Source organism: Drosophila obscura, unplaced genomic scaffold (genome assembly GCF_018151105.1).
Source record: "Drosophila obscura isolate BZ-5 IFL unplaced genomic scaffold, ASM1815110v1 contig_186, whole genome shotgun sequence".
Taxonomy (NCBI): Eukaryota; Metazoa; Arthropoda; class Insecta; order Diptera; family Drosophilidae; genus Drosophila; species Drosophila obscura.
The window spans coordinates 8,689,048-8,715,609 of NW_024542774.1; the positions used below are offsets into that span (position 1 = coordinate 8,689,048).

The following is a 26,562-nucleotide window of genomic DNA, read 5'->3' on the forward strand; positions in this document are numbered from 1 at the left end:
GCAATCGCAATCGAAGCTTGGCTTGAAAGCTTTTCCATAGCGTATATTTGTATTACTTCATACAGGCCAAGCTAAAGAAAAGTCCCAACAGAAAATGCTGCGACAGCTCCCAGAGGCGAGCGGTTCGACACCGAAGCTAAAATCTCTCAATGCGATTTGGGAGCTCTCGCTTCAAAATCTGCTGAACTGGCAAATCTAATATGCTGTATGGTTAGGTGCTTGTATGAAGTGATACATCTATGGTATGTCTGTTTACTGTTCAATTTAGGAAATGTGTACGTGTACCTCGGTCTGAGCTCGTGGTTTTCCACCGAACGAGTATACATTTTTGACGCAGTAATCACCCTCCGGAAATGGCAGAACTCTGGTGAGTTGCTCGTTCAGAAAGCTGATCGGAAGCTTCTCTACAATAATGTCATGCTGTGGAATAATGCAGTGGAAACCATCAGTCGAGTGGCAATGTATGATCGCTATGGCCGAAACTCACATCGTAGGGACAGGAATGGTTCATGTTCGAGTAGGGGGCCATTAGTCCAAAGAAGAATCGAGTCGTCGGATTCATTTTTCCACCAAAAACCATGCATGCGTCGGTTGTGAAGTTAAAGAGAAATGGCTTGTAGCCGTTCAACCGCTTGAGCACTTGCGTCTGGATCTGGAAGGACACTTGGTGATGGGAACGATCGAAGTTTAAATGGAAGAAACAACTAACGGATGCACTGTTTAACGGGAGCACGTGGATCTTGGTGCTAACGGTGAGGTATTTGTAGGTCCGGTTGACAGACTTTAGAAAACACCTGTCAAACTCTACAAATTCCTGTTCCAAGGTCGTACATTTCAGGTTGGTGAACTCGAATTTGCAGCTAACCTGAAAGAGGTATATAGTCAGCAAGTGGTTTCCAAAACAGAACCCAAAGATCCTAGATCCATCCCCTTGCTTACACCAGCCACTGCACATGCAAGAACAATCAGGACTATAAGTGAAAACGATTTGAACGCGGCCATTGTTACGTGACAATTGAAAAACTTGGTGGATTTCATTTCGGGCATAATAAATTTGGAAAATTTAAAACTTTCCCAAATCGAATCATAGATGCCCTTGCGCTCCATCGTACCCGCGAAAACATTCCCTTGAAGACGAGTTTTGGTATGAAATAATGTCCCCTATTGAAGAGAGGGCATAATATTGAAATTCAAGCCAAACCGAATGAAAACAATTAAACTATTCAAGCATGAAATGTACTTGCTCGTTAGTACAAATATATGACATATATAAACATGCAATTAATCAATAATGAGTATGATTGATTTTTGGATCATTAAGTACTCGGGGATCGAGACACATAGGAGATCCAGTGGAGACATACACATTTTGTTTTCTATTCCAGTTGTGTTTGTTATTTCAATATCGGATGCTATTTCAAAATAAAACGAATATAAGTTGCAGTTATCGCACAATAGTACCGATATTTTAATGTTAATTTTTGACGATATCGATACTTTTGGTACTATCGATTTTGTTGAAATAATATCCTTAACGGCCTTAAAATACCCCTAAATAGGAAGAGGAGGAATCTGCAGAAGATATTGTATCGGAAGGAAGTTCTGGGGCGTTTGACAGATCGGAAAGTGTATCCACAGTTGGCACGGTGGAACTGGTGGTGAGCGTGTACGGAATATTAATTCCATACTAAAAAATAAAAGAAAAAACACTCCATTGACTCCACTCCTGCAATTCAGGCCTCCAATTGGTTAATCGCTATATCCCACACCTGCCGAAGGACATGGGGACCTGGAACAGAAAATTCATCTACTCATTTATTTTCTCACAAATGCGTTTCAGCTATCGATACTAAATCGATAGCTTTGCTAGCAACCCGGGGTTCCGAGCGTAACAAGATTAAATAATTAAATAAATAATAATAATTAACTAATGCAGTTTTCTGCACGTTAAATGCCAAATATTGCTTTTGCAACAAAACAAATCATAACTCCGAGCCGTAATAGTTTATTGGACCAAACAAAACGCGGAAACGAAAGAGCGAATAAGCGAAAAACGAGAGAGACGAGTCAAGGAAAACAAAGTGCCAAAAACAGCAAGAGAATTGAGTTCGTGAAGAGGCGAGCCGAGCCATAACCTTCTAGAGAGACTGCGAAAACGGCAATAACTGAAATATTATATATAATATGGGCAACGCGGGCAGCTCCACCGTCCATATGCGAGAGCGCCACAAATCCACTGACCTCTCAACGCCAAGTTCTCCCGCACATTTTCGTGACTCGGTTTCAAGCGCAGCTGGCGGTGGTGCTGGGGGTGCTGGGGCACATGGCGGGAGTGCAGCTTTGGCTGGAACTGGAGCGGGAGGCCAAGCTTTCTCGTTCGACAAAAAACATACTGCAGTCTTGAACGAAGGCTCATCGCAAGACGACGACGACCCGTATTATACGGGCGCGGGAGCGGTAGCGGCAGCTAAGCGCACAGCTGATAGCAGCGAATCAACAGCTGTTCTACGCAGTAGCAGCGGAGAGAAGTTAATCATGGATAACACCGAAGAGGAGCAGCAGGCCGCTGGATCACTGCTGCCCCCGCTGGCTGGGGCTGGGGCTGGCGATGACGACGACGAGATAAGGAAAACCGCCCTGCCCACAGTCCTTCGCTGGGATGGCGGCGGCAAGAACGTGACCATTTCAGGCACCTTCTCCAATTGGAAGCCCATCACAATGGTCCGCAGCCATGGAAATTTTGTGACCATCATCGATCTGCCCGAGGGCGACCACCAGTACAAATTCTGTGTGGACGGCGAATGGACACACGATCCCAAGCTGGTGAGTCAATTAGGGAAAATCGATATTCTTTGAGGCACCACTCAAATGACGCAGTTACTGATTTTCGTTACTGCTGTTGTGTAATCGCAGTAAACAAGAGCGAAAGCCCCAGCGTAATCTCTATTGGGTGTCAATGTGAGAGGAAGGGGTCTAGAGATGCGCATTTGGCCATTTTTCCTCCTCATTTTTGGCTTCATTTGTTTTTAGTGGGAGAAAAATGTAAACATTACCTAACAACAAAGTAAGTACACAAGTAATGTGTACTAATATATGTAGCCACCACTGTAGTGAAATGGAATGGAAACTATAATTACAATCAATTGCCATTGCTCATTGGTTTTGCATTACAGAAAAGTGTGGACAACGATGAGGGGGAGAAGAACAATTTGGTGTCTGTGCGGCCATCTGATTTCGAGGTATTTCAAGCTCTGGCCAAAGACAGCGAGAACGTGACCAACTATGCGGAGAAGGAGTACTCGCAGGAGGTGCCGCAGGCCAAGCCCTGGGAGAAAGTGTCCGGCCCCCCAGTGCTGCCGCCCCACTTGCTGCAGGTCATTCTCAACAAGGACACTCCCCTCTCGGTGAGTTACTCACTAGCCGCTCTATACCGATAAGCATCTCATCTTAATTGGATCTCTTTTACCCCACGTTGTTGCAGTGCGAGCCCACATTGTTGCCTGAGCCGAACCATGTGATGCTGAATCACTTGTATGCTCTATCCATCAAGGAGGGGGTCATGGTGCTGAGTGCCACGCATCGCTATCGCAAGAAGTACGTGACGACGCTGCTCTACAAGCCCATTTAGACGATGGCCAACTGTCTCTTTTAGCTGTAGGAATCGGGTTTTATTGAGAGGGTGTTATTGGTAATCCATATCTACTCGTGTCACCCCTGTCAAATCTACTAATAACGCATGGGATGTGTATTTTATTTGTTCTCTTTATTAAGCGTTGTATTTTTTATTAGTTAAATATACGGAGTTTGTAAAAATATAAGATTATTGCATTGTGTCATATATATTTTTATTGAATTTACCTCTAAGAATCGTAAAGCTTTTTGTCTCTATTCCAATCTGATATGTACCTAATGTCACGAATACTATTATTAATTTAAGCATCTACATATGCATTTCAACTGTCGAATGTTGTCCCTGTTCTGTGAGGTTCTGTTCCCTGACTGACTTTTGACTTACTGAGTATTACAACACTTTGGATTCGGATTATTATGATTAATTGTTTGTTTCATACAACTATTCAGCTAATCTATCACATGTGTTCGGAAAGTCTTCGGAATCGCAAACGGAGTTTATGTATGCGCAGGTAATTTTGTATATATTTTTGTAGTTTATCGTAAGGAAACGAAACGCCTCTAGTTAGGCAATAGTTGAGCAAGAGTATTGCGAGCATCATCATCTCATCTCATCAAGCAGCCTCTACGTCAGCTTGACCTTGTGGTCCAGATGGTCCACCACTACCACCTTTTTGTCCAACAACAGAGGGGACGCAGCCAGGGCCACGGTCTCTTTGGCTAGAAAGCGTTCGTGCATTTTGTCGGAGGTGTGCTGAAACTCGCCATCCTCGTCAAAGAGGGCCTTGGTAAAGTACTCCGTGAACAGTCGACCCATGTATTGATCCCTTGTGGACGGCCACCAGCCCTCTAGGAAACCGATGTGGCCTCCACGCGCCGTGATAACAATTGCCACATGGGTGCACTGATTGGCAGCCTTGACGGGGATGGCGTCCAACGGTTGGAACGGATCATCGGCAGCACTCAGACAGAGGAGCGGCACTGAGATGTGATCCAGCTTGTTGTGGAGCGTGGCATCCGAGTAGTAGTCGTTGACATGGGCATAGCCAAACTGCTTGGCGGTAAACAGCTCGTCGAACTCCTTGATGGTCGTGCAGCGCAGGATCCGCTGTATGTCAATGTCGGAGTCCTGGTAGATGTCCCTGTAAATGTCCAAGTGGTTGCGCAGCGTGCGGCACAGGCTGCCAGCGAGATGGCGACCCAGCAAGCTGTTAATCACTGGCTTCTCAATGCTGGCGCTGCCCTTGTGGACATCCCACGGCACAGAGATGATCTTGGCCGCCGACAGAATGCTGCGGGCCTCCTCGCTCTTGCGCGCCAAATAGTTGCCCAATATCAGGCCGCCCATGGAGATGCCTGTGGCCCCCAGTTTGCAGTGAGCCGGCAAGACTTTCCTCACGTGCTTGACCACCTCGCACAGATCCTCACAATTGGCGGCGCAATAGAGCCGTGGCGTCTTCAGCTCAATGCCGCCGAGGCCGCGATTGTTAAAGACCACCACGCGCATGCCGGACTGCTGGGCTGCGAGGACCAGACACTTGATGTACTCCGCCTGCGACTCGCCGGTCAGTCCGGGCAGTATCAGAATGCAAGGGGCATTCGCGTTGCAACCCTCCTCCATCCAGTCCAGAGCCACCTCTCCGCCATCCTTCAGGCAGAGTATCTCGCGGCGGTAATTGATACGGGGCAGACTCTTGGAGCGCAGCAGGCTCGCAAGAACGGTCTGGGCACGGCTCTCAACGCACCAGAAAGTAGGCCAGTACTTGTTCTCCAGGGTGGGCACCTTCCGAATCAGGTACTGCTTGAACGGCCCGTCCGAACAAGCGATTATAGGTCGCTGTAATTATACCGCATTAGTCAGCCACGGGAAATGACGACATCACACTCACCTTGACCACCTGGATTAGGTAATAGACGACATAGGCAATAATGGCCAGGCCGAGCACATGAAGACGCGGCAGGTTTGAGAGGTACGCGTACATCGAGTAGAACATCGCGACTGGCTCTGAGTGAAATGTTCTTACTGCTAATTTGGAACTTTGGACACCAGAACGGGACGGTCGGCAACTGGAAGGGTGGAATCAAATCACGAATCAAATAATTTATAACAAATTGTTGCAGCAATTGTTGTGTGAATAGCATGAATGAAATTGTCCACAGTCACTGCTTGTTATGGCTAAGTACGATAGTACTTGGACAAGGCGGAGGCATATCTAATCGTGGCCGTGTTTTAATGTATGCATATGGATTTAGATTGAACGAGTCGGTATCAAAAGTGGGCACTGGGCATGGAACATGGCACATGCCTTGGAGGGGTTACACAAGTTTGTTAACAGCTCTTATCTCTCTCACTCACAGCAGTTCTCGGCGGGGTTGTTGTTGATGATGATGATGTTGGTGCTGGTGGCTGCTGCTTCTCCTGCTGGCACTGCCACTGCCATGGCCGGACGCTAGGCGTACAGCCAGGACGGCACAGCCGCGACTTGTGCATAGCAAGTCGGAGAGATTGTAGTAGACGGCCGCCACCTTAAGGTGGTGGGGACCGCGGGCAAGAGCACACAACATGGCTGGGCTGGGCTGGCAATCAAGCCGTATCTAAACTAATGCTTATCACTACGATACTGTGAGAAGGGTTTGCGCTACAAGTGCTATAGCCTATTGCTACTGCTATTGCTACAATTTATTGTCCGGTCACCGCCAATTTTACTGCTTTGCATAACGGTCCAAAATGTGCGCTTACCTTGAAAAATGGAAAATAAAAATTTTAAAATACAATTTAGACAATAATTTTGAAGGATTTGAATAGGATTGACATTGATGTGACACACTATAGTGAGACGCACAAAGCTTGTTTGTGTTAGGTTAGCTGCCGTGTTACTAATGACCGCTGACCCCGGTTCGACGGCGCCATCACGTGCAGCAACAAAATCAATAGACAGGGCCAGACACGGGTATTGAAATATTTAGTGGGTGTTATAGGTGCTGGCAATTACCGTGCCAAGAATGACGAAACCAACCGAATGACGTATACTATAACATTCTTTGCTTACTTTTTTGCTGTACTTTTTGTCGCTGGGCACAGAATAATTTTGTATTGCAAGCAATGCTGCAGACACGCACTTATGTAACCATAAAAATATGAAGCATTTTATTGCGCACAAGCCGCTAAGCTATATTAACAAAATTCATTTGTTTGTTGTTGTGTATATAAATGATAATGTGTGAACTGAAACTAACAAAAACCAATAACAACTCAAATCTAACCACCAACAGCTGATCTGATGCACATCGACTATGCCCGCGATACCATCGATAGCTGTACAGCTGTTGCGATAGTTCGATACCAGCATATTCGATATCAGCCCCGTCCATGTCATGTCGGGTGCGTTTCGCGTTTTTTGTTGCCTTCCGAAATTGCTTGCATAAAACTAAGCTATAAGGGTGAATTCAAGTGAATTAATAATTATTGTGTCTCATCATATGTGTGTGCCAGCATTTTATTGTGCAGTGATCCCCTCCCTTCGTGCAAGTAGTCGAGCAGGGCAGCCAATGTACGCGTGAAACAAGAAAACAACGAAAATGATTCAATGACGTCGCGAAACGAATCCGAATCGACAAAGAGAAAGAGCAAGAAAAGTGGCCTGTATCTGCTCCTCTCCCGTATGCTGGGCTGTGACAGCATAATCAGTATTAAAATTGTGTAAAAACACCCTAAATTAAGCCAACAAACTTAAATCAAAATCGTGGATAGAGGAAAACATGTGCTAAACACCAACTACGCTTAAACATGGGATCGCGTATCAAGTGAGTATGCCCATTCAACCTGCGGTTTGCCTGCAGTGGGCGTTTCGCTTGGCTGCTGCCTGCCAGGCGTTGGTAGAGTCCCCTACTACTCTCACGAGTTGTGTCTAGTATAGTATTTATAAATGACAGTCCCACTTCATGATTGTTGTGTTCTGTTGTCATCGACAGGAACGATGTAAAGAAACTCTTTGAGTTTTGGTGCGAAATCAAGCCCACACCCGGCCTGGAGCGCGGGACAAGTCCAAGGAACGGCGCCGCCGCCACTCCCGCTGGTGTGATCGTGGAGAGCTTCCCGGAAGGATTCCGCGATAAAGAGGTGCTAACCGGCATACCATCGTTTGCGTTTCCCTGCGATCTCGAAAGGTGCGTATACCACTGCTTCCTCCCTTCACTTTACAAATAGACTCTATATATGCGTGTTTCCGGTCACTTGGCATTAGTCAGAGACGTCCATTTATAAACAATATGCAACACACTGGCACTGGCGCTGGTGCTGGCTGCCTTTGCGCAAGACTCACCGTCGACTTTGGTTGGCATCGCGATCATCCCATAGACAACGGCAACAAAAACACAAACTAGCTGCCTGTGAATGTTCCATTGATGATTCATACATATGCCCCGCGAAACAACCGAACCCGACCCGACCGACCACCTACCATTCCATTCCACTCCACTCCACACTCCACTCCGTCCATGAAGCGTACATATGTATAACCTGTTGTGCTGTGCTGTTTTTGGCATTTGTTTACACGGCCTGCTCGCATAATGTACGATCATTATTCAATGCTCTTTTTTTGTTGAACGCCATTCGTCATTTTATTTCCTGGATTGTCCTCTGCAACTGTATCAATCTGCTGGCTAGCTGCGGCACTACGTCAGCAGTGTTCTTCGGCCTCCGGGGCTTAGTCATGCCCGAAATCATGACGCCCTTTCTACATTTGTACCCCTTATTTTGCTTTATCTCTGCAGCTGGTACTGGTACTGGGACTCAAAAGTAGAGTACCATTCTAATCACTAAAACACTCCGGAAAGCCAACAATTGGAAGCAATTATATTTTCTGTTCTTTCTGCTCGTACAAACTAATTAGTCCAGCAAATTTTTCCTGAAAACGCTTTGACCTACAGCTTATCAATATTTGTTGATTTTCCCTCACAAAAGCACTCTCCCACCCACAGAGCTGTAGCAGTCGAAGCGATAACGAAAGTCAAGTCCAAGTCAATGTACCGTCCATCCGTCCGTACTTCCATTTTCCCTGTCCCGCCACCCGCATAAGTTGCGCTTTGTTTGTTGTTTGTCGTTCGCCTGCCGTCTGCCTTTGCATATTGAATTAAATAATGACACGATCCGAAACACTTAAATCTAATAACTCTTTATGTAACGCTCCGCAAAGCGCAGAAAACACTCGACTCGAGACATATGCAAAGTTGGTGGACAATGGAAAACGTGCGCTCTGTTAATGAGACTTTGCTCCATCATTGTGGCTTGATGTTGCAAAATTGCGATTTATTTTGAATGCTTAAATACCCTCTATTAATTATTAATTTGTCGAGGTTTTTCCTTCCCTCTCACTCTTACCTCCCGCTCTCTGAGCGAATCTTACTTTACGCACTCTCTCACCAACAAGATAACAGTAATATAATAGGAAATCGACAAGAATAACGGACAGCAAAGTAACGAAGATAAGGCAAATAAGCGAAAAGTATACTTACATACGCTGAGAGCAATTTCGTCACAAAATGACTAAAATAAAACAAATAATTTGCAAAATTTTCCTTGATATCTGCTTACTCCATTTTCGCAATATAATATCTGGATAATAAATATTCTTGAGAAATGTATGACAGTTATTGAATCACCAGGAAAGCTGTTGATCAATGACAGAAAACGGCTTAACCTTCGTGAACAATCTGTGCAATAATTGCATTTAAAGCAAATATAGAATATAAAGGGTACTTTAAAAGTCGCTTCAATCAATGGAAAGCTTATCGAACGGAGTAAATTAAATTCAAATGATTTGTATGTTTTAATAATTAATTTTGAATTCACATCAGACGTTTTGTGCTGCTTTTCGCCTTATATATACGTACATATATGTATACACATACACAGTTGTTGTTGGCGTGGTCAGTGCGCTGCGAAATCGCATTTATTTGGGTTAAGAGTCGAAATAAAAGAAGACGAAAGCAGACTTAACGCGCCAGCGCGGCTAGCATTAGTCATTGAAGTGGGTCTCCATGAAGGTTGGTGGGGGGGTCTGTTCTTCGTATATACTACTTTGTACATCTGTTTACATGCGATCGATGCCCGCCTCAACAATTTATTAGCCATAGCAAGCCATTGGGCAACGCATGACAAGGCCATGCTCATGGATGATGAGGCGTTTCCAAGCGGATGCAAACAGTGAAAACAGTGAAGAACAGTGAAGATTGAATCATTTTGCAGGGGAATTGGCGAACTTTGGACTACTTTTGATCTAATAAAAAGTTATGCAGAAACGATCTATGAAGCAAGAGTTTCTTTTATTTTTGTTAGACAAAAAGCTATGCAACGCACTGTAGCCGACTACAAATGATGACCGAGATTTTCAAACGTTTCTTTTGATTAAGCCCAATTGTGCTTCATTCTCGATTTACTTATGTATATCATCTTTAATCATCCACACAGCGACTCGGTGCTCTCGTATTCTTTTGTCCACACTACCGGCGACTCAAAATGGCGTTTTGGCTTCTGTCGACACGATCCGAAGGCGAAAACGGCGATGATTCTGATCACCTACTTGCCGTGGCACGACACCTTCCTGAAACTGTTGCCTGTGCTGGCGGAGTTGAAGCGAACCGATGCGAATGGCTTCAAGACGTTCCTGTCCGAGGCCTACAATCGCGGAGTGCCCGACTCGGGCGGCAGCCTGACGGTGTTCTACAACAGTGGACGGAGTGTAAGTCAAATGGTACCCGGTATAGATGTTTTAATCAAAGATTTTCTATTCCAATTTTGAAACAGCACTTTATGTTCGAGCGCCCGCTGCAGTTCCAGTTGCCAAGCATGCCGGAAAACGTGAGTCTCGACCAGCATCAAAATCAGTAGTTAAATGAACATTCATCTGTAATTCGTTTATTGGTTATCCGTGGCAGCACAATCTGAGTCTGTACTACAACTTTGTGGATCCCAAGGAGATGATTGCTGTGTTTGCGGCCATGCTGGCCGAGCGGCGGATCATATTCACCTCGCGACACCTGGATCGCCTCTCCTCGTGCATACAGGCGGCCAATGCATTCCTATTCCCCATGGTCTGGCAGCACATCTTCATCCCGGTGCTGCCGTGGGAGTTCAAAGACTACCTTGGTGCCCCCATGCCATATTTAATTGGTGTGCCAAAGCCAGTGCTCGAAACTGTACGTAGCTGGACAGGGCTGGACTGGACATAGAGCTGATTATGACTATTTTCTGTTGCACTTGCACTTTCAATAGGTATCCGAGGATGAGCTCGGGGAAGTTGTGATCTTAAACTGTGATACGAAGACCTTTGAGAGTCCCTTTGACGATGTGCACGATATGCCCGCGGAGATTGTGTCGCAGCTGAAGAAGCATCTGAATCACACGCAGGACCACATCGGGGATCGCATATCGAAGATATTTCTGAATGCGCTGGTGCAGCTGATTGGCGGCTATCGGGACGCCGTTGAGTACCACGAGACCAGCAAAACGTTCAACCACGACAAATTTATTGAATCTCGGCCGGCTCATTTGCGGCCATTTCTTGCCAAAATGATGGAGCTACAGATCTTTGCCCAGTTCATCGATGATCGCCTGAAGATGCTCAACAGCGGCCTTGGCTTCTCGGACGAGTTCGAGCTGGAAACCGTGCGCTATGCGGAGAAGATGCGCAAGCGTGGCCGCAACTTTCTGAAGAATGTCAAGGACAAGGTGAGCCGCAGTGGATAGCCAGCCGAGCAGAGGCAAACGCTAGCTGATAGCTGCTAGCCGCTAGCCCATCACCTGCATTCCCTGCAGCCCATCCCATCCCACAGCACATCCCCAACACCAAAAATCATTCCCATTAAGTCGGGTTTGTCGGGTTTGGAGAAGGAACGAACAGAACAACGCTCTGCCGCTAACAGACCCTGCCTGCTACCGCCCTACGCTTAAGTTTCCCATCCCCCACTATTTCCCACCTTATGATATTCTTACATTTGATTTGATCTCTATTTCGCAGTATTATTTGGGAAAGCGCAGTGTGTCGCGAGTGTTTGCCAAGAACTTGTATAGAGTGCCAAATGCCATGACAATACAAAGTCCATCCATAGCAAATACCAATATCCAAACGAGTAGAATGTAACTCTCTCCCCACCCAACCAACAAACACCTCTCAGCCACCTCTACCTCTCTCTCAACAAATGTTAGTTCAATATAAATTATATGCCTAAGCGATTATTTATCGTCCTAACAACAAGCGAACCGCAACTGCAACAGCACCTTCCACTTAACTCCACTTACAATTCCTGTTTGGCAAAGACTAAAACCAAAATCAGTTATCTACAGTTTTCTACGTTGATCAAATAGTTGAATGTTTTAGTTAGTGTTTTGTATGTATTTTGTATGCCCCCCCATAATACGTTTTGTCTGTCACTAGCTTAAAATAGGATCCGTCAGTCTGCAAAACCTTTTATTCACTTTTAGAACAGCGGTGGGCACGTCCTTGCTCCCACTTGGATGCTCGATACGCACAAGAGAATACTGAAAAAGAGAATTCCCGAGAATAGTACAAAAACAATATACATGTTTTGTGCATGATGCTCGATTTTAGTTTCGCTGATAAGGGTTTTTCTTGTTGTTGTTGTTTGTTGTTGGACTGCTTCCCAAATTTCTAAAGCGCATGCCCACCGCTGCTTCACACAACATTCTTGGTGATGGTTTTGTCTAATAAAAGCAGGCTTCCTTCGTACTAATACCAAAAACACTCTCCACAAGGACTAACCAAACATCTATTGTAATTAAACACAACTTTTTTATGGGTAGCTGCACCTTTAACAATGCTTTCTGTCCTAACACTCCTCATACTCTATTCTGGCTAGGAATTTAGGAAACTTCTCTCACTCTGTAGTCTGTAGTCTCTACCAGACTGTTAACTAACTCATATCCCCATCATTAACATTCATTTTACGCTCGAAAAAGCCACTCCGAGCTGAGGGACAAAAGTGACATTTACCTGTCCCCCAAGCCCTCTGATCTCGCCCATTCACATCATACATCACACGACAAGCCTCATTGCTCTCATATCTTCTATCAGCAGTGCCATCGTATACATTAAACGTAGTGCTAGTTTAAGCGTAGCTTTAGGCTTAATAACCCAGCATTGGGACCGCATTATCTCTCATTCACATTGTATATCGCCCGTATCTGTGTCTCCGTCTCGATTCTCTTTCATATGCCGCTTGGATCTCTCATGCCACGCACGTAATCCGCACCCGCTGTGTACTACTGTGCTTCTTCTGTACTACTTGCTCTCGTTTCGTTCCGTTTCGTTTCGTTGCTTCGGTTGCGACTCCGCTCCGCCAGACTAATCCTGCTGTTAAGTCTGCCGTCAAATCGGTGAGTGGTTACAGCCCCTAGCTATTAATACCCCAAGTAAAGTCTCTTTGTCTGACCTCCTGCAATGGTAAAAGTCCTCCCGCTAACCTGTATATTTTGCCATCCATATGTCAGGTGAAGGACGGCTCGCGGGGCATGAAGACCGCCTACAAAGGCTTCAAGACCAAGCTGCGAGAGAACGGCAACCAGTTGGGCGGAACCAACTTCCACTTTGGCCTGGGCTCGCCCACCCACTCGGACCGACCGGATGGCGGAAGTGGGGGATACATGCGCAGTGGCAGGGCCCTTGGAGCGGCCCACCACTCGGCGCCCAGTTCTCCGGTCACCAGCAAGCGGCTGGACAATGGAATCGGAGGCGCTCACGGCACAGGCGCCGGCACCGGCAGCAGCCACACAAACGGCTCGCTGGCCCGAGAGCCGCGGGAGTACGGGACGCGACGCGGCCCCGTTCCGCTGGCGATGTCTAGCTCGAGTAGCCACATACAGCCGAACGGCCATGCGTACGGGGCGCATGCTGCTGCTCATTATGGCCATCATCTGGGTGCGTCTCCTGCTGTCAGCTCGGCGAGCTCGCTCTGCTCATCGTCGGAGATGAACCTGTCGCAGGAGCTGCAGAACCATCCGCTGTTCAAGACGCCGGCCGTGGATCGCAGTGTAAGTAGTCTGGTGCGGGCGTACGAGAGTCGGCTGCAGCAGCAGCAGCAGTAGCTCCAAAAGCTGCCTGGCGTGCCACGCGCCAATTCTAGATTTGAGTGGTTGGTTCACCCGCTTATCCTGCCCCAAAGCTAACTCGACTCCATGCGTGTCGTCCGTCACTCATCTCGATGTACTGTGAAATTTATGTTATTCTCATGCTCTTCTTGTTTTTGTTTCCGTGTTTGTGTCGTGTCTGTGTCCAACTGTCTGTCGCTGTCGCTTCATGTCTTTCACAAACATACAAACACTCAAACCACAACCATACACATGCCACATGCACATGCCACAACACCACATCAACATCAACGGCAAAAACATCATCGGCATTGACCCGCGCAGCTTAAGCCAAGCGCAGAGCACCACACCACACGCACTCAGCGAGGAGGAGCGCCGCCGGCTCGTCCACCGCCTCCGCAGACCATGCAGTCCACGCAGCCAGCCTCCGCCTTTTACTACAATCATCCGTATGCAACGCATCAGCACGTGGAGACGAAGCCGCCGCGCCACACGTCCACGCCGACCAAACCTCGTCAGCCACTGCCCACCACGGACTCCAGCTTTGATAGTCCACCGGATGTGCAGTCGCCTCCCATTCCGCCGCGGAGACAATGCGGCTCCAATGCTGTGGCCGCCACTGCAGCAGCCGTCAGTGCGGAGATCAGCAAGCTAGAGCGTAACTGCTGGCAGGATGAGCCAGACGCAAACGATTCCGTACGCAACTCTAACGCATCTTCAACGTCGTCTTCCTGCTCGTCCGGCGCCTCCTTTGTGACGGCCGCCTCAACGTTCTCGCATCTGAATGTCTCCGATCCGCCCATTCCGACACCAAGGGCCAAGAGAGAGGTACACCAGCTGCGCCGTTAATTAAATAAGAAGCCCATCCTGGTTGTGGTCCTCCTACCATCTCACACTAACACACACATGTCGTGCCCCCTACTCCCCTACCGCCTATTTAGAGACTGTCTCCTCCTCGGCCTGCTCCTCCTGCTCACATGCCTCATTTGGCCAACGTAGCTAACCCCTTTCAGTTTCAAATCCGTTCATCTGTTGCTCGCGAGCAAGTAGAACTCATCTAATCATTTAACGAAATAATCCTCTCATAAAGTGAGTAGTTGTAGACCCCATAAAGTAGATACATGTGTATATCCTTGATCACCATTAACATCCGTATAATATTCAGAAATCTAATTATACCCGGCACTGAAAGAGTTTAGGGGTATATTAAATTCGTGTTCCCTTGATCCCTTGATTCGATTTAACATCGCTCGGCTAGTTCTTATAAATTATTAGAGCTGAATCATCCAAATGTTGTGCACAGACACCTGTGATGATATGACACGGATTCTAATTTGTTTAAAAATTTTGTATATTTACCCAGAGAGAAGATAGCTATTTCCCGGGGTTGACTCCACGGGCTCGCTCTAACTCTCTCTGTTGCCTGTCTAGTGGCGCTCTCTTGCGGAGTGAGCGAGATATAACGGAATGGAAAAGGGTCATCGAATACATATTGTATTTTGCATATTGAATACTAACTGAGATCTGGGTAATCCGTTCTATAACTCTCTTCTGCATTGTCTTTGTTAAACTTTCTGGGATATACACGCGTGCTGTTTATTATTCCTTCCTTATTCATTCTTAGTGCCATCCCTAATCTAATCATTTATACTCGAAGCTCTCAACTTGTTTTTAATTTAATTTAATTTACTCGTAGATGCTTGTAACTGGTAGAAAGTAGTCCAATTGCCATTATTCCATATTGTATATAAGTGGATGAGAGCACAGTTGAAACCGAAACATAGAAAACATCCGCACACCCTTGGCTCTAACCGTATTCTAACCAATCCCAACCTCTGTCTGTGCCTACCTTCCCGCAGCAGTCCCAACAGCAGCAGCAGCATCACCGCCACCACCATCAGCCGCTGGAGGACAGCATGAACGATCTGATATCGCTGGACGATAGCAACAACACCAGCTTCGACCTGGAGGACTTTGACCCGCTCAACCAGAATGCACGGCCCCTTCCTCCGCTGAGCAAAGTCTTCAACAAGAAATCCTGTACACTTCCAGCGGGCGTCAACAGCAGTGTGGTAACCACAGCGACGTCGGGCAACAGTGTCAGCAATCCACTCTATCCGTATTTTGCGCCCAAGCACATGGCTACGGTCGCTGCAGTGACCGGAGGTCGAGCTCCACCGTTGCCGCCGCAAATTCAACGCAGCACCATTGCCGCCAGGCCCGACGATGACTTTGAGCTGCTACGCAAATACGGGCTGGATCAGTTCACGTTGAATGCCAACGCAGCGGAGAAGCAGCAACAGCAGCAGAAGCCGGCCATAATCACGGCAGGGAGTGCGGCTGGCAAGGGTATGAACAACTGGACGACGTTCGATTAGAGGGCATACGCATCCCGCTAGAGAGATATACCAAAAGAAGTGTGATTCAAATTCATTCAAATGTGTTGTAAATAGCTAGGAGATAGAAGATATACGGAAGTCAGGATGGGATCCCGATGATCAATGGCCGATGACAGCAAATGAACTCTTAAATTAAGTACTGTGGTCGAGTTCTTCTCAGTGGCCCGTTCTTTCGTTCAGATCAGATCAAAGTAAATAAAAGTCTTGTTTGTGTAAATAATTGTATTTAGTAAGTTGCATGAAACGGAAGCTATCCGAAAACTACGAATTGTACATTTGACTTCCAAAAAATCAAAAGACAGACAGAAACTATTGTAGCAAGTATTTAAACCAATTAGCCTAACAAAATATACCAATAAATTCGAGTTCAACAATATACAACCAACACGTCAATTGAATGGATCCCGCTTAGAGCGTCTACTTCAACTTGTTCGCGGCCATGCAGCTCCTGATCCGTGCATTCAGCGCCTCGGCTCCCTTGATATTGATCTCCTCGTTGTCGGGTATCAATGGGTTCATTCGCTCGAGCCATGCAGTAATCTGTGGATAACGATCCGGATCCGGTGGTATAAGCAATTCCAATGTCACCAGTGTGGTATGAATCGAAACATCGGCCACGCTCAGCTCGTTGCCTACGGCAAAGTTCCCGTTCAACAAAAAGTGCTCGAGGTCTGCGTAGGCGTTGTGGCAGAGAGTCAGGGACCTCTGGTTGAGCTCGGCCTCGCCGCCGTAAATGTTGCGTGCCACAATGTCCTTGATTACCTGGAATAGCACCCCGTTTTCGTAGTGCAAGCGGTGATCAATATGCGCCCGTCTCTTTAGATCCTTCGGATACAGCTGATCGTCCTTGGCATATTTGGCTACCATGAAGCATATAATGGCATGGCTGTCCACATAAACTTCGCCGTCGGTGTCCACGAATACCGGAATCTGATGCTGGGGATTGAGCTGCGGGAAAAGTGTGTGGAAGTCGCTCAACAAGTGAAAGCTAGAGCTAGTCAGTGTGGCGTACCTTCAAAAACCCCTCGCTGCAATGCTCCTTCTTGGTGAAATCGACAAGCCTGTTCGCAAAGAGAATTTACTTTTGTAGAAATCGATGAGGTGGCTGGCAGGCAGGTGCGTGGGCGGGGGCAACTTACTTGAGCTCCAGGTCCAAGCCAATTAGCTTTGCAGTAATGATGCAAGCTCTGGCTGGAGGACTGAACAGAGCGTAGTACAGAATTGGCCTTGGCATGTTCAATCTAGTTAAACACTAATTTAGGAGTTCCTCAACAAAAGGTTTGGTTTGGTTTGGTTTCCACGAGCTACGACGCTACAACAAAAACTACAACCAACAGGTAAACAGGTAAAAGTACAGACCTGTGGGGATGCCAACCTGCGAGTGGGGGTGGCATCTCTGGAAAACAGCTGTTCGAGCGGCAAATTTCAAAAATCAAACGGGTACATAAATCAACTTTATTTTTGTATTCCTTACGTCTAGCTACTTTTATGGGGAGTGTTTTAATCTTAATGAATACTCTTACGCACTTGTACTTCATTGAATTTCAGACCCAATGTATACATATACGTATATACATATATAATAGGGACAAGTCTAAAATCTTTGGGGTTTCTTAACCATAAATATCAGAATCTCACGAACGGGCGGGCGTGCGGCGCGGTGCTAAAGTTAGGGCGAATCTAAAAGATCAATAACAGAATCCTCTTTGCTCTTGATCGCAACCAATGTGCTTTTATCCTCTGCAAGTAAAGAAAAAGTTTCGGATGTGCTCAATAAAAAACAAAGATTCCAAATGATAATTTAAATAAAAAACTATAAACAAAATGTTGCTCCGCTTTAATTAGGAATATTTTAATGGACCGCCCCCTCGTGCAAATAAAACAACATGACTTTGTTTTTGATTTTTTTTTTTTAATAATATAGTTAAAGTACACATCTTATTGTACATTGATTTCATGTTTGTTCGTTCAGATAATTAAGATCAAAACTTAGGGGTTTGGCATCCAATCAAAATCAAAGCAGTTTTTATACTAAATTGGGGTTCATTATAACTTAAATCTTAAATAAAGGATCAAACATTAGTTCGGATTAGGTTAGTGATTTGTGATATACATACTTATTTATTGTAAAATTTGAATTCCTACTTAGTCCGAACTATTTTCTTTTTTTTAGTTGAAGGTCTTCTGCGGTAAAGAAAATTTATTCATATAATTTAATGCAATTTCGCTCTGATTTGCAAAAGCATAATAAATATATAAAAACCAAACGCACTTGGGGAGCGAGCATTCGGCAGCAATACCCTACTCTATTCCACATCATATGATAACTAAAATAACTTAATTAGCTTAACTGTCTCCTCCTCGCGGCTAGTGCATAGGAATACTTCCAAATTGCATTGGTAGGACTTAAATATTAACATTTGATTTATGTATACTAATGTTAGTGGTGCGTAGGGCTTTAACATTCCACGATCGGTTATTCAAAAGTGAAAAATAAATAAATTACGATGCCTATTGTAAGTTCTAGTGGGGGGGATGAATACAGGGTTTTGTTTCGGATGTAAAATCTGTTTTTGGGTAGCGTGGAGACATGATTAAAAACTGCAGACAAGACATTGGACACAACTGACACGGAAACAACGCAAAAAGGGACATGGACACAGGACAAATAAAGTGGGCGACCACCCTGCAGCGGAGTGGTGTAGGTAAGGGGTGAGGTCAACAAAAGTCTCTATTGCACCTTCAACATGTTTTGTCTGCATCCTGCAACACATATACATAAATAAAATTTTAAACATCAATTTCTGCTACGCTATGAATGGATGTGTCATCGAATTGATGGAATTGATGCGAATAACTTGTAGAAAAAAAGCCTCTGAGGGGGAAAAAAAATATCCTCTAAAATGGCGACAAATGAGACAGCCGAGAGTAAGAGGGAGGGAGGAAAGACAAAGCAAAAATAAAAGGTCAAACCAACTGTAAATGCAAATTATAATCGAAAATCATAGTTCGTATGAGTGTGTGTGTGTGTTTGTGAGTGTGTGAAAAATGCACGTGTTTGAGTGTGTGTGTGTGTGTGTGTGTTTCTATGGACCACCATTTTGACTTTGCCCGGACGACGCTGACGCTGTGGCAGCAGCAGCAGCCGCAACTGCAGCCAGATCCAACAGTTGAAAGTGCTTTTGATCCGCCACCGCAGCAGCCAGGGACTCCAGTAGAGTGGCGTGCACTGCTGATGCTGGCTGCTCGTGCTGTTGATGCTGCAGTTGCAGCTGCAGTTGCTGTTCTAGTTCTAACACCTGCTGCGACTCAGACGATTGATGGGCCATTGTTTGCTGGCCTGGCGATTCTACACATCGGCGGCAGCACAGAGCCAAACGATACACAAAAGGAGAGAGCAGCAGAGAAATTAGAGAGAGGGAGAGAGAGAAGAAAAGACAAGAAATGCACAGTTACTTCAATTAGTACATACAATTACATAATCATCATATCAACACAACAACAACAATTGAGAAAACAAAAAAAACGAACCAAAAACGGATGGACAGAAGGGGAGGGGAAGGCAGTGTGGCTGGTGGGATGCATGGATGCACACCATGCGTACTACAAAGAACCCTCAACTGACGAAATCTACTAAGATAAATAACATTTTATTTTATGCGGGTGGGTACATTGGATAAACTCGACTCGGCGAGTGACAATAAAATACATACAGAGTAAAAGAACAGAACAGACGTTTGTGTTTATAAAATTAATAATATTGGGTGGAGGGGATTCTAGACTCATCAACCCACGTTTGGATGCCTCAAACCGGAACCGGTGCCATCCTTGCCGACTGATTTTCGATTGGATTTACTGCAAGAAATTGAGTGCACAGAAAGAGATTCATTTCGCCGGACGGGGCCTGATCACGTTTATGCGACTACGCACATTGTGATATCGAGAGCATGCATACGATGAAATCACATCACAGTCACGCGATCGCATAAACGAAAGCTGGACATGAGAACCTACCGTAAGCGCAACCAGTGCTGTAAATTGACACGTTTATAAAGAGACGAACCCGAATCTCCAGCAACTACAATATAATCAAATAAAATAATAACAAAATAAAACACAAATATATCAAGACACCAAAAATTTCAAAATTTCGTCATTTTGCCTTCGCACCCGCGCCACCCCCTAGCATTTATATTCTTCTTCTGGCTCATGGCCGCCGCCCAAGGGTATGTGGCGAAGTTTATGAGTAATCTCCTTCGGAACTTCTGTGGTGGCACCTGCTCTAATGTCACGTTCCATGCTCGTGATGCCGCGTCGCGTCGACATGGGAATATTTTGCACAAATTTCAGTATGACTGACCGCCAGCCCTGGGAGAGGAGGATTCCGACGGAAATGGACAAAGCCAGAAGGAAGCGGGCCTGGTAGAAGGCCTTGGAGCGCAGCCAGTGGGCGAAATGTGGTGTATTGTACACAAGGTATTCATTGTTGGCCATCAAGAGTGCGTGGGTAGTGAACTCGCACACGATATTCAGGCTGATGAGCATCGGAACCCAGATCTGCACCAGCATCAGCTCCACCAAGCCCATTATGATCATCAGCTCCACCATCAGTAGGAACACATATTGCGAACGATTCGATACCACCAAGCTGCTCAAGCCAGGCCGCCATTGAGACAGCAAAGCCAGCAAGGTCACGGTCACCAGCAAGGAGGCTGCGTTCGGCATGAGCACCGTGGCTGTGTTATTGAGTGCCGAAATTAGGCTCAGATTGCTCAAGTGCAAAATCGCCCCGACGCCAACAATGCAAAAGTCCTCCACATGATGTATCTCCATGGCTTTGAATTTCAAATCTTTAAAATTTACAGAGCGACTTTTTTGTAAATTTTTTTTCTGTATTTCATCTAGATCGTGCGCTCCCACAACTGAAACTGAAGCGGAACATAGAAAAGGGAAAACTCACAGGCTACTCAAAATTGTTTTTAAAAGAATGGACTAAAGGGGTGCCCCCCAAACCAAATCTGTTCTAGCTTGAGAGATTTTGTCCAGTTGGATGAATGCGATTACCAATTTAACTGCAAGGAGCAGGACGAAACTTTCAGCTCGGAATTCTTACGCTACGATTAAAATGCCTTTATGTACTATGTGGGTGGGTGGGTGGAGGTGTGTGTGTGACTGAGTCTGTGGTGAGGGTGTGTGTGTGTGTGTGAGCGAGTGGGGGGGTGTGGATGGATCCTTATATATAGATATACATATACATATATATATATATAGTCTACAAACAGCACTTTATAAATATATATAAAGAATTCTTGGCTATACATTATTGGTTTACTTATTGCGCTTATTGCAAAAATGGATCCAACATACCAGATTGTTGGGCCTGCTGTGCTGGTGTGTAGGCACGTTGGCCGCCACCACCATTACCATTGGCGGTGGAGCTAGCGGCGGCTTGCTTTGCAGGTGGACGACGCTTGGCCAGAGGCATATCGTCGTCGGAATCGCTTAACGTCAGATCCACCTGTCAAATCAGATAATCAGATAATTACAAAATTAATTACAATCAACCGGGAATGCTGACAAAACTTACAGTTTCACTGTTCGACGTTGACGTTGGCTGGTCATCTGGTGCCGGGGACAAATCACTCTTCACTGGCTTGGTATCGTCCGCAATTAGCTCTAAGAGGAGATAGAATTGAGGATCAGCAATGGATCAGATCAGGTACATTAATTTTCTTACCTATGTCGTCCGATATGACCTCAACTTTTTGAACTGGCTTGGAGGGCGTATCCAAAATTTGAGCTTCGCTGCGCAGCCCCGGGGTACTCCATGATCCATCTTGATGCAGCTGTATTTCGGTGTCGTCGCTTTTTAGCAGTGTTGAGTCCAGCACCTCCTGGAAATAGCTGTTGGGAGTATCCAAAATTCATGGTTGATCAGTAACGCTCATGTCATCCATTGACAGAGAGATCCATCCACATACCCATCGATAACCAGGTTGTCATATATGGCCGGCTTGTCGCACACCGGGCAATTCCAGGTGGGCTTGCGCTCGTTCATTTGCAGGTAGAGATTGGCGTCGAAGCACTGCAGGTGCGAACACGTTGACGCTCGGCACGGCAGCAGCATCTTCATCTTTCCCAGCGGGCAGTTGAGCGATACCTTCAGCATTGTGGTGGCTATCTCGCAGTCGGCATCCTCTGTTAACTTTTCCTTAACTGCAACGAAGATTGTGTTTAATATTCACATGGATTATCCGAGGTAGCCAAGATGTGGTATATGCTTACTCAGGCCTCGTGTGTAATCTGCCGGCTTCACGCCCTTGCTCTTCATCCGCACCAACAGCTGTGCGGATGTCAGCTTCTTCACCAGATACACTGCCAGGCAGTAGCTGCGCGTGTAGTCGGGACACCACTGAACCATTATGGTGTTGGTAACGGTTGGCGACAGTTTCACATTGGAGGTTACGTTCACAGGCCGGGGCGGACGTTTTGGTTCCACATTTGGTCGATTTGTTGGAATGACATTCTGTTGGGAGGGGGGAAAGGGATATCAAATGGCATTAGTGAGATTATTGGTGGTGGGAGACGCAACGATTTTCACACTTACAGGTAGCTGACACAATTTGTTGTTCACTTTGACATTCACATTGGGGGGGAAGCAGTCCTCTTGGTCGCATGAAGTCTCCACCAGGCAGAAACGCAGCTGCACTTGAATGGCGTGCTCCACCTTTGAACTGTTGCGAATGTCGCGATTCGAGGCGATTTCGGTGGCCTGCTGGGGCGTTAATGTGAAGTAGAAAGGCACCTCTTGGACGCGCTGTGTGCTGCGGGGCACCAGCGTCGACGGCTTAATCAGTGTGCCGAGCACATCGTAGAAGGCAAGCTTTTTCAGTCTCACATCCGGGTGTATGGGTAGCTGGTTGCCGTGCGCATGCAGAAAGGGCATTACATTGGCTGGCATCTGCGAGGCCATCTGTGCGGACATCTGCGCACCCGGCACCTGGCCTGATCCGCCACCCACCAGACCTACAGAATTGGGCTGCACCGAAGGTGGCATCTGCATGTGCGAGTACATTCTCGCGTTATCTATGTATTGCAGCGTGGCGCTTTGTTCTTGCACGGATTGAGCGTAAACTTCCTGTATCTTTGGGGCCAAGAGCTCCAAATTGGTGCGCAGATATGACAAAATGCGGCTTTGCAGATCGGATTTTCGGCCAGCGAAGGAAATGTTAAGGAACGACAAGACTTTTTGCAGCTCTACGACACGGAGCATCTGCACCATTTGCTCACATTCCTGCAAAGATAAGTGGGAAAACAAAATCCAAAGTTGATCAAATTCCGGATGCAAAAAAGCGGGACTCTACACCAAGCGCACTCACACTCGCACAGTCTTAAATACATATGTATTTCCGATATATGTATGAGCATTTATGTGCATAGACGAGAGCGTGTAGTATGTGTGTTGTGTGCTGAAAGGGCGTCCGGCATGCTCTCGACTCGCATATTTAATTAGCTTCTTGGTCTTGGTCTTGCTCTTCACATTTCCCCGAATCCTCAGGTAGATTTAAACTGCCTTTTTGTCAACCGAACAGACACAGGTCTGCGTTGACAGCCACTATGTACATGGGAAAGGAAAAATTGTAGCATGTCCCGCAAAACACATTACCTTGCTGGGCAAAAATGGCGTTCATAGAAAGCGCTTCATTTCACTAAACCGATCAGCTGCTATAATTGTTGCCCCCCGACGGACCCGTGCATGCAAACTTCACTTGACAAGATATTTGTTATTTCATGTAACTTGTTAATACAAACGCCCGCACAGAATTCTTTTTGTCACAGCAATTTTGTTTTGTCCGCACGGTCTGAAATAATATGGCGGATGGCAGTGCTGGCAAACGGCCGGATGGGCTTCATTTTCACTGCTTTGGTTGCCTTTTCCTGCACCAGGTGGCGCCACAATATTATTTGCTTGTGGTCACTCTACTCTGCATGCTTATCAATCATCTAATATTTATTGAAAATTGTTTTGGGAATCTGGTGAATTAAACTTTCGGGGAAAACTTACCTTGTATTTGCCCGCATCAAAGGGGTTTATTGTTGTTGGTGCAGTCGACGATGATTGGTGTCCGGCCGCTGGGGGTGTTGCGGCATTTTCCGCCTGCGTGCGAGTCTGCGAGCGGGTCTTTCGCATTACTATTATTTTTAATCCTTCGATCGATTACGTTGCCAACACGGAAGTTGCTAGCTCAAGAGCATAAGTCTAGGACACGCACAACACATAAATGTAAACTATATTTTCATTATTTAATATTAAAAAAATGCTACAATAATAATTTCAAGCGGCGTCCGTCGTGAATGCGACTAGAGTTGCCAACCAATCGATTATTCGATATCCTAACGCAACAAAAAGTCAACAAGGATACCCTAACGCGTTTGGGTAATACCATAACGGGTTCGAATTTGTTTATATTTATTTCTGGCGTCTGAGGCATTTATTTAAATGTACAAATGAGGGTCTAACTATATAAATTTAGTACAAAAATGGGACCCAAGCTGGGTCCGACTTCACGTAAACGCTTTGCGTTAGCCTAGAAGAAGTCCATTTCTCCACAGTTTACATCCAAAAAATCGTCATCATAGCTAACTAGCTCCTTAAGGGCCGGTGATGCCGCCAAAGCGGCCGCCTTCGATGTAGATGGTAGTTCAGCATTATCCACGAGATTTATGTTTATCTCGTGTGTCTTATATTCTGGGCTCTCCTGCTCCTGCCCCACTGGCGACGGCGGAGGATTCGATACTGTTGGGGAAAAACATTCAGCATTAGATGAATTAAATATCTTGAAAGCTTATCAATACGTTTCTTACAGTTGCCAGGTTGACTCTGGGCGCTCAGCTCGTCTGCCTGCATATAATGCTCTTTGCGCTGGCATAGCGAAGGCAATTCGGTGCTTTGTTTACTCAAACACTTCTTTAGCTCCTCTACTTTTCGGTCACGCATCAGCGTTTCGATCTGCTTGCGAGACTTGTTCAGATTCTGGCGATCTTCATCGAAGATAGACTTTTGTTGCTCTGGCGTAATATTGTCGTGGTGCTTTAGCAAAAATAGAAATACACCGCCTGGTGTACGTCTTCGCCTGCCATTCTGTAATTCAATCATCAGTCAGTCATCAGTGGCAAACGTCGTCCTTTTGGCAGCTACTTACTTTGATCATCATGCCACCATCCGCTTCGATCCGCTGTGTTTCTTTATACAGCTCCAGGGGTAGATCCATGCCCAGAACTTCCACAACACGGACTACGAGTTTGAATATTTTCATTATCATCATCAGTATTGTCTATTTTCCAATTCCCAAACTACTCACTTAGCAATTCGTCTTTTTCTTCGTACAGTTTACTGGCCATCTCCGTTGCCACATCGGATGGATCGCGTCCAGCTATGTCGTTTAGGTCGAGAATATGTCGTGGCTCGCACGAATTGTCAGATGAGCCACTGGTCGACGAAGCGCCGCGCCGCGTACGATGTCCGAGGCGACTCTTGACCGATCCTCGCTGAGGATACTCTTCTGTGGAGCGACTCGATGGCCGGCCCCTCTTGTGGGCTGGATGTGCAGACGCCTCATCCTCGGATGAATTGGAGAGCCGACGCTTCAGCAGGTTTTCGCCGTTAAGCCGGTACCTAAACGAAAAGTCGTAGTTCTCCACGTTCCGATCCCGGCTACTGCGAGTAACATCACATCCACGCATATTCTCACTGAGCGCATCCTCCTGAAGGGCGGCTGTCCACACGTTGTACTTCTTGAAGCGGGTACGATTGGGCAGCATCTCTCTGTCTGTGGGTAGAACTCTCCGCATAACCGTGCGCTTGATTCGTTTCTTTCGCTTCTTTTGGCCGCTGTCGGGATCTGTGCGAAGCTTCTTTATGCATCCCTCCTCTGAGGACTCGCCCGACGATGAGTCGCTGTTTGTCTGGGACTCATCATCATCATCCAGAACGGTTTGAGTTTGGTGGCAAGTAGTGTGAGGGCTTGCAACACTCTCGGCACCTGTACCCGGCGCGGGAGTGGGTGCAGGTCGTTGCAGCGGTGTATAAATTTCGTCGTCGTCGCTCTCTAGCTACAGAGGGAAGTGTATTAACTACCCCCGCCTCTTGGTCGCACAAACAGTTTTACTTACCTCGCCATCCTCTAAATCTACGTCATTCAGCTGCAGTTCCATCATTTTGCAATTAGAAGGCGAGAAGAAAATTAATTCTTTGACGGTAGTTGCTGTCTGTGCTGGCTAACGCTGAATCGTAATGGTACAGCTGTTGGTTGCGAAAAAGGTGTGAACTGTCGTGTTCCCTCTCTAGGTCACACACCTTGCAATTTAACGATTAACCAGGACCAGTGCGAATTAAAAAATGTCAACGGAACTTATGAAACTTGATGG

The 26,562-nt window shown here is 46.2% G+C and overlaps 7 protein-coding genes across 21 annotated transcripts; 2 read left to right on the forward strand and 5 right to left on the reverse strand.

Annotated features, from left to right (window-relative positions):
• Positions 1 to 4: 4 nt before the first annotated feature.
• LOC121404110 lies at positions 5 to 1,228 on the reverse strand. Its single transcript, XM_041592799.1, has 4 exons — positions 940 to 1,228; positions 710 to 865; positions 488 to 652; positions 5 to 420 (listed from the first exon to the last, which is right to left on the reverse strand). The coding sequence occupies exons 1-4, from the start codon at positions 1,105 to 1,107 to the stop codon at positions 265 to 267; spliced, it is 645 nt and encodes a 214-aa protein (XP_041448733.1). The 5' UTR covers positions 1,108 to 1,228; the 3' UTR covers positions 5 to 264.
• Positions 1,229 to 1,874: 646 nt separating this feature from the next.
• Positions 1,875 to 3,815, forward strand: LOC111073575 (5'-AMP-activated protein kinase subunit beta-1). The gene is made up of 3 exons (XM_022365951.2): positions 1,875 to 2,823; positions 3,174 to 3,404; positions 3,482 to 3,815. Exons 1-3 carry the CDS (start codon positions 2,185 to 2,187, stop codon positions 3,626 to 3,628), a joined length of 1,017 nt encoding a protein of 338 aa, XP_022221643.2. The 5' UTR covers positions 1,875 to 2,184; the 3' UTR covers positions 3,629 to 3,815.
• Positions 3,816 to 3,828: 13 nt separating this feature from the next.
• Positions 3,829 to 6,864, reverse strand: LOC111073572 (phospholipase ABHD3). 3 transcript variants are annotated; one of them, XM_022365945.2, is made up of 4 exons: positions 6,681 to 6,864; positions 5,987 to 6,370; positions 5,520 to 5,697; positions 3,829 to 5,467 (listed from the first exon to the last, which is right to left on the reverse strand). In XM_022365945.2, exons 2-4 carry the CDS (start codon positions 6,193 to 6,195, stop codon positions 4,256 to 4,258), a joined length of 1,599 nt encoding a protein of 532 aa, XP_022221637.2. In that variant the 5' UTR covers positions 6,196 to 6,370; positions 6,681 to 6,864; the 3' UTR covers positions 3,829 to 4,255. The 3 variants fall into 3 exon arrangements, with proteins under 3 accessions (XP_022221637.2, XP_022221638.2, XP_022221639.2); XM_022365946.2 differs by lacking the exon at positions 5,987 to 6,370; XM_022365947.2 differs by lacking the exons at positions 5,987 to 6,370; positions 6,681 to 6,864 and adding an exon at positions 6,371 to 6,470.
• Positions 6,865 to 6,976: 112 nt separating this feature from the next.
• Positions 6,977 to 16,521, forward strand: LOC111073566 (DENN domain-containing protein 1A). Of its 7 annotated transcripts, none has more exons than XM_041592793.1 (10): positions 6,977 to 7,434; positions 7,603 to 7,797; positions 10,100 to 10,370; positions 10,436 to 10,489; positions 10,567 to 10,827; positions 10,904 to 11,359; positions 12,992 to 13,024; positions 13,139 to 13,678; positions 14,060 to 14,563; positions 15,595 to 16,521. In XM_041592793.1, exons 1-10 carry the CDS (start codon positions 7,418 to 7,420, stop codon positions 16,111 to 16,113), a joined length of 2,850 nt encoding a protein of 949 aa, XP_041448727.1. In that variant the 5' UTR covers positions 6,977 to 7,417; the 3' UTR covers positions 16,114 to 16,521. The 7 variants fall into 7 exon arrangements, with proteins under 7 accessions (XP_041448727.1, XP_041448728.1, XP_041448729.1 ...); XM_041592794.1 differs by having other exon boundaries at positions 15,598 to 16,521; XM_041592795.1 differs by lacking the exon at positions 12,992 to 13,024.
• Positions 16,342 to 17,472, reverse strand: LOC111073576 (glutathione S-transferase 1). The gene is made up of 3 exons (XM_022365952.2): positions 17,274 to 17,472; positions 17,147 to 17,195; positions 16,342 to 17,082 (listed from the first exon to the last, which is right to left on the reverse strand). The coding sequence occupies exons 1-3, from the start codon at positions 17,366 to 17,368 to the stop codon at positions 16,552 to 16,554; spliced, it is 675 nt and encodes a 224-aa protein (XP_022221644.2). The 5' UTR covers positions 17,369 to 17,472; the 3' UTR covers positions 16,342 to 16,551.
• A 136-nt stretch (positions 17,473 to 17,608) lies between these two features.
• On the reverse strand, positions 17,609 to 24,489 carry LOC111073568 (E3 SUMO-protein ligase PIAS1). Of its 7 annotated transcripts, none has more exons than XM_022365936.2 (9): positions 24,200 to 24,292; positions 23,801 to 24,138; positions 22,742 to 23,428; positions 22,420 to 22,660; positions 22,116 to 22,350; positions 21,872 to 22,038; positions 21,722 to 21,810; positions 21,502 to 21,652; positions 18,055 to 19,483 (listed from the first exon to the last, which is right to left on the reverse strand). In XM_022365936.2, exons 3-9 carry the CDS (start codon positions 23,414 to 23,416, stop codon positions 19,221 to 19,223), a joined length of 1,821 nt encoding a protein of 606 aa, XP_022221628.2. In that variant the 5' UTR covers positions 23,417 to 23,428; positions 23,801 to 24,138; positions 24,200 to 24,292; the 3' UTR covers positions 18,055 to 19,220. The 7 variants fall into 7 exon arrangements, with proteins under 7 accessions (XP_022221630.2, XP_022221627.2, XP_022221628.2 ...); XM_022365941.2 differs by lacking the exon at positions 23,801 to 24,138 and having other exon boundaries at positions 18,064 to 18,193; positions 18,252 to 18,318; positions 24,200 to 24,487; XM_041592797.1 differs by lacking the exon at positions 23,801 to 24,138 and adding an exon at positions 20,149 to 20,212 and having other exon boundaries at positions 19,395 to 19,989; positions 24,200 to 24,488.
• Positions 24,490 to 24,587: 98 nt separating this feature from the next.
• Positions 24,588 to 26,431, reverse strand: LOC111073573 (phosphorylated adapter RNA export protein). The gene is made up of 5 exons (XM_022365948.2): positions 26,308 to 26,431; positions 25,497 to 26,247; positions 25,338 to 25,429; positions 25,000 to 25,276; positions 24,588 to 24,931 (listed from the first exon to the last, which is right to left on the reverse strand). The coding sequence occupies exons 1-5, from the start codon at positions 26,350 to 26,352 to the stop codon at positions 24,723 to 24,725; spliced, it is 1,374 nt and encodes a 457-aa protein (XP_022221640.1). The 5' UTR covers positions 26,353 to 26,431; the 3' UTR covers positions 24,588 to 24,722.
• Positions 26,432 to 26,562: the final 131 nt, after the last annotated feature.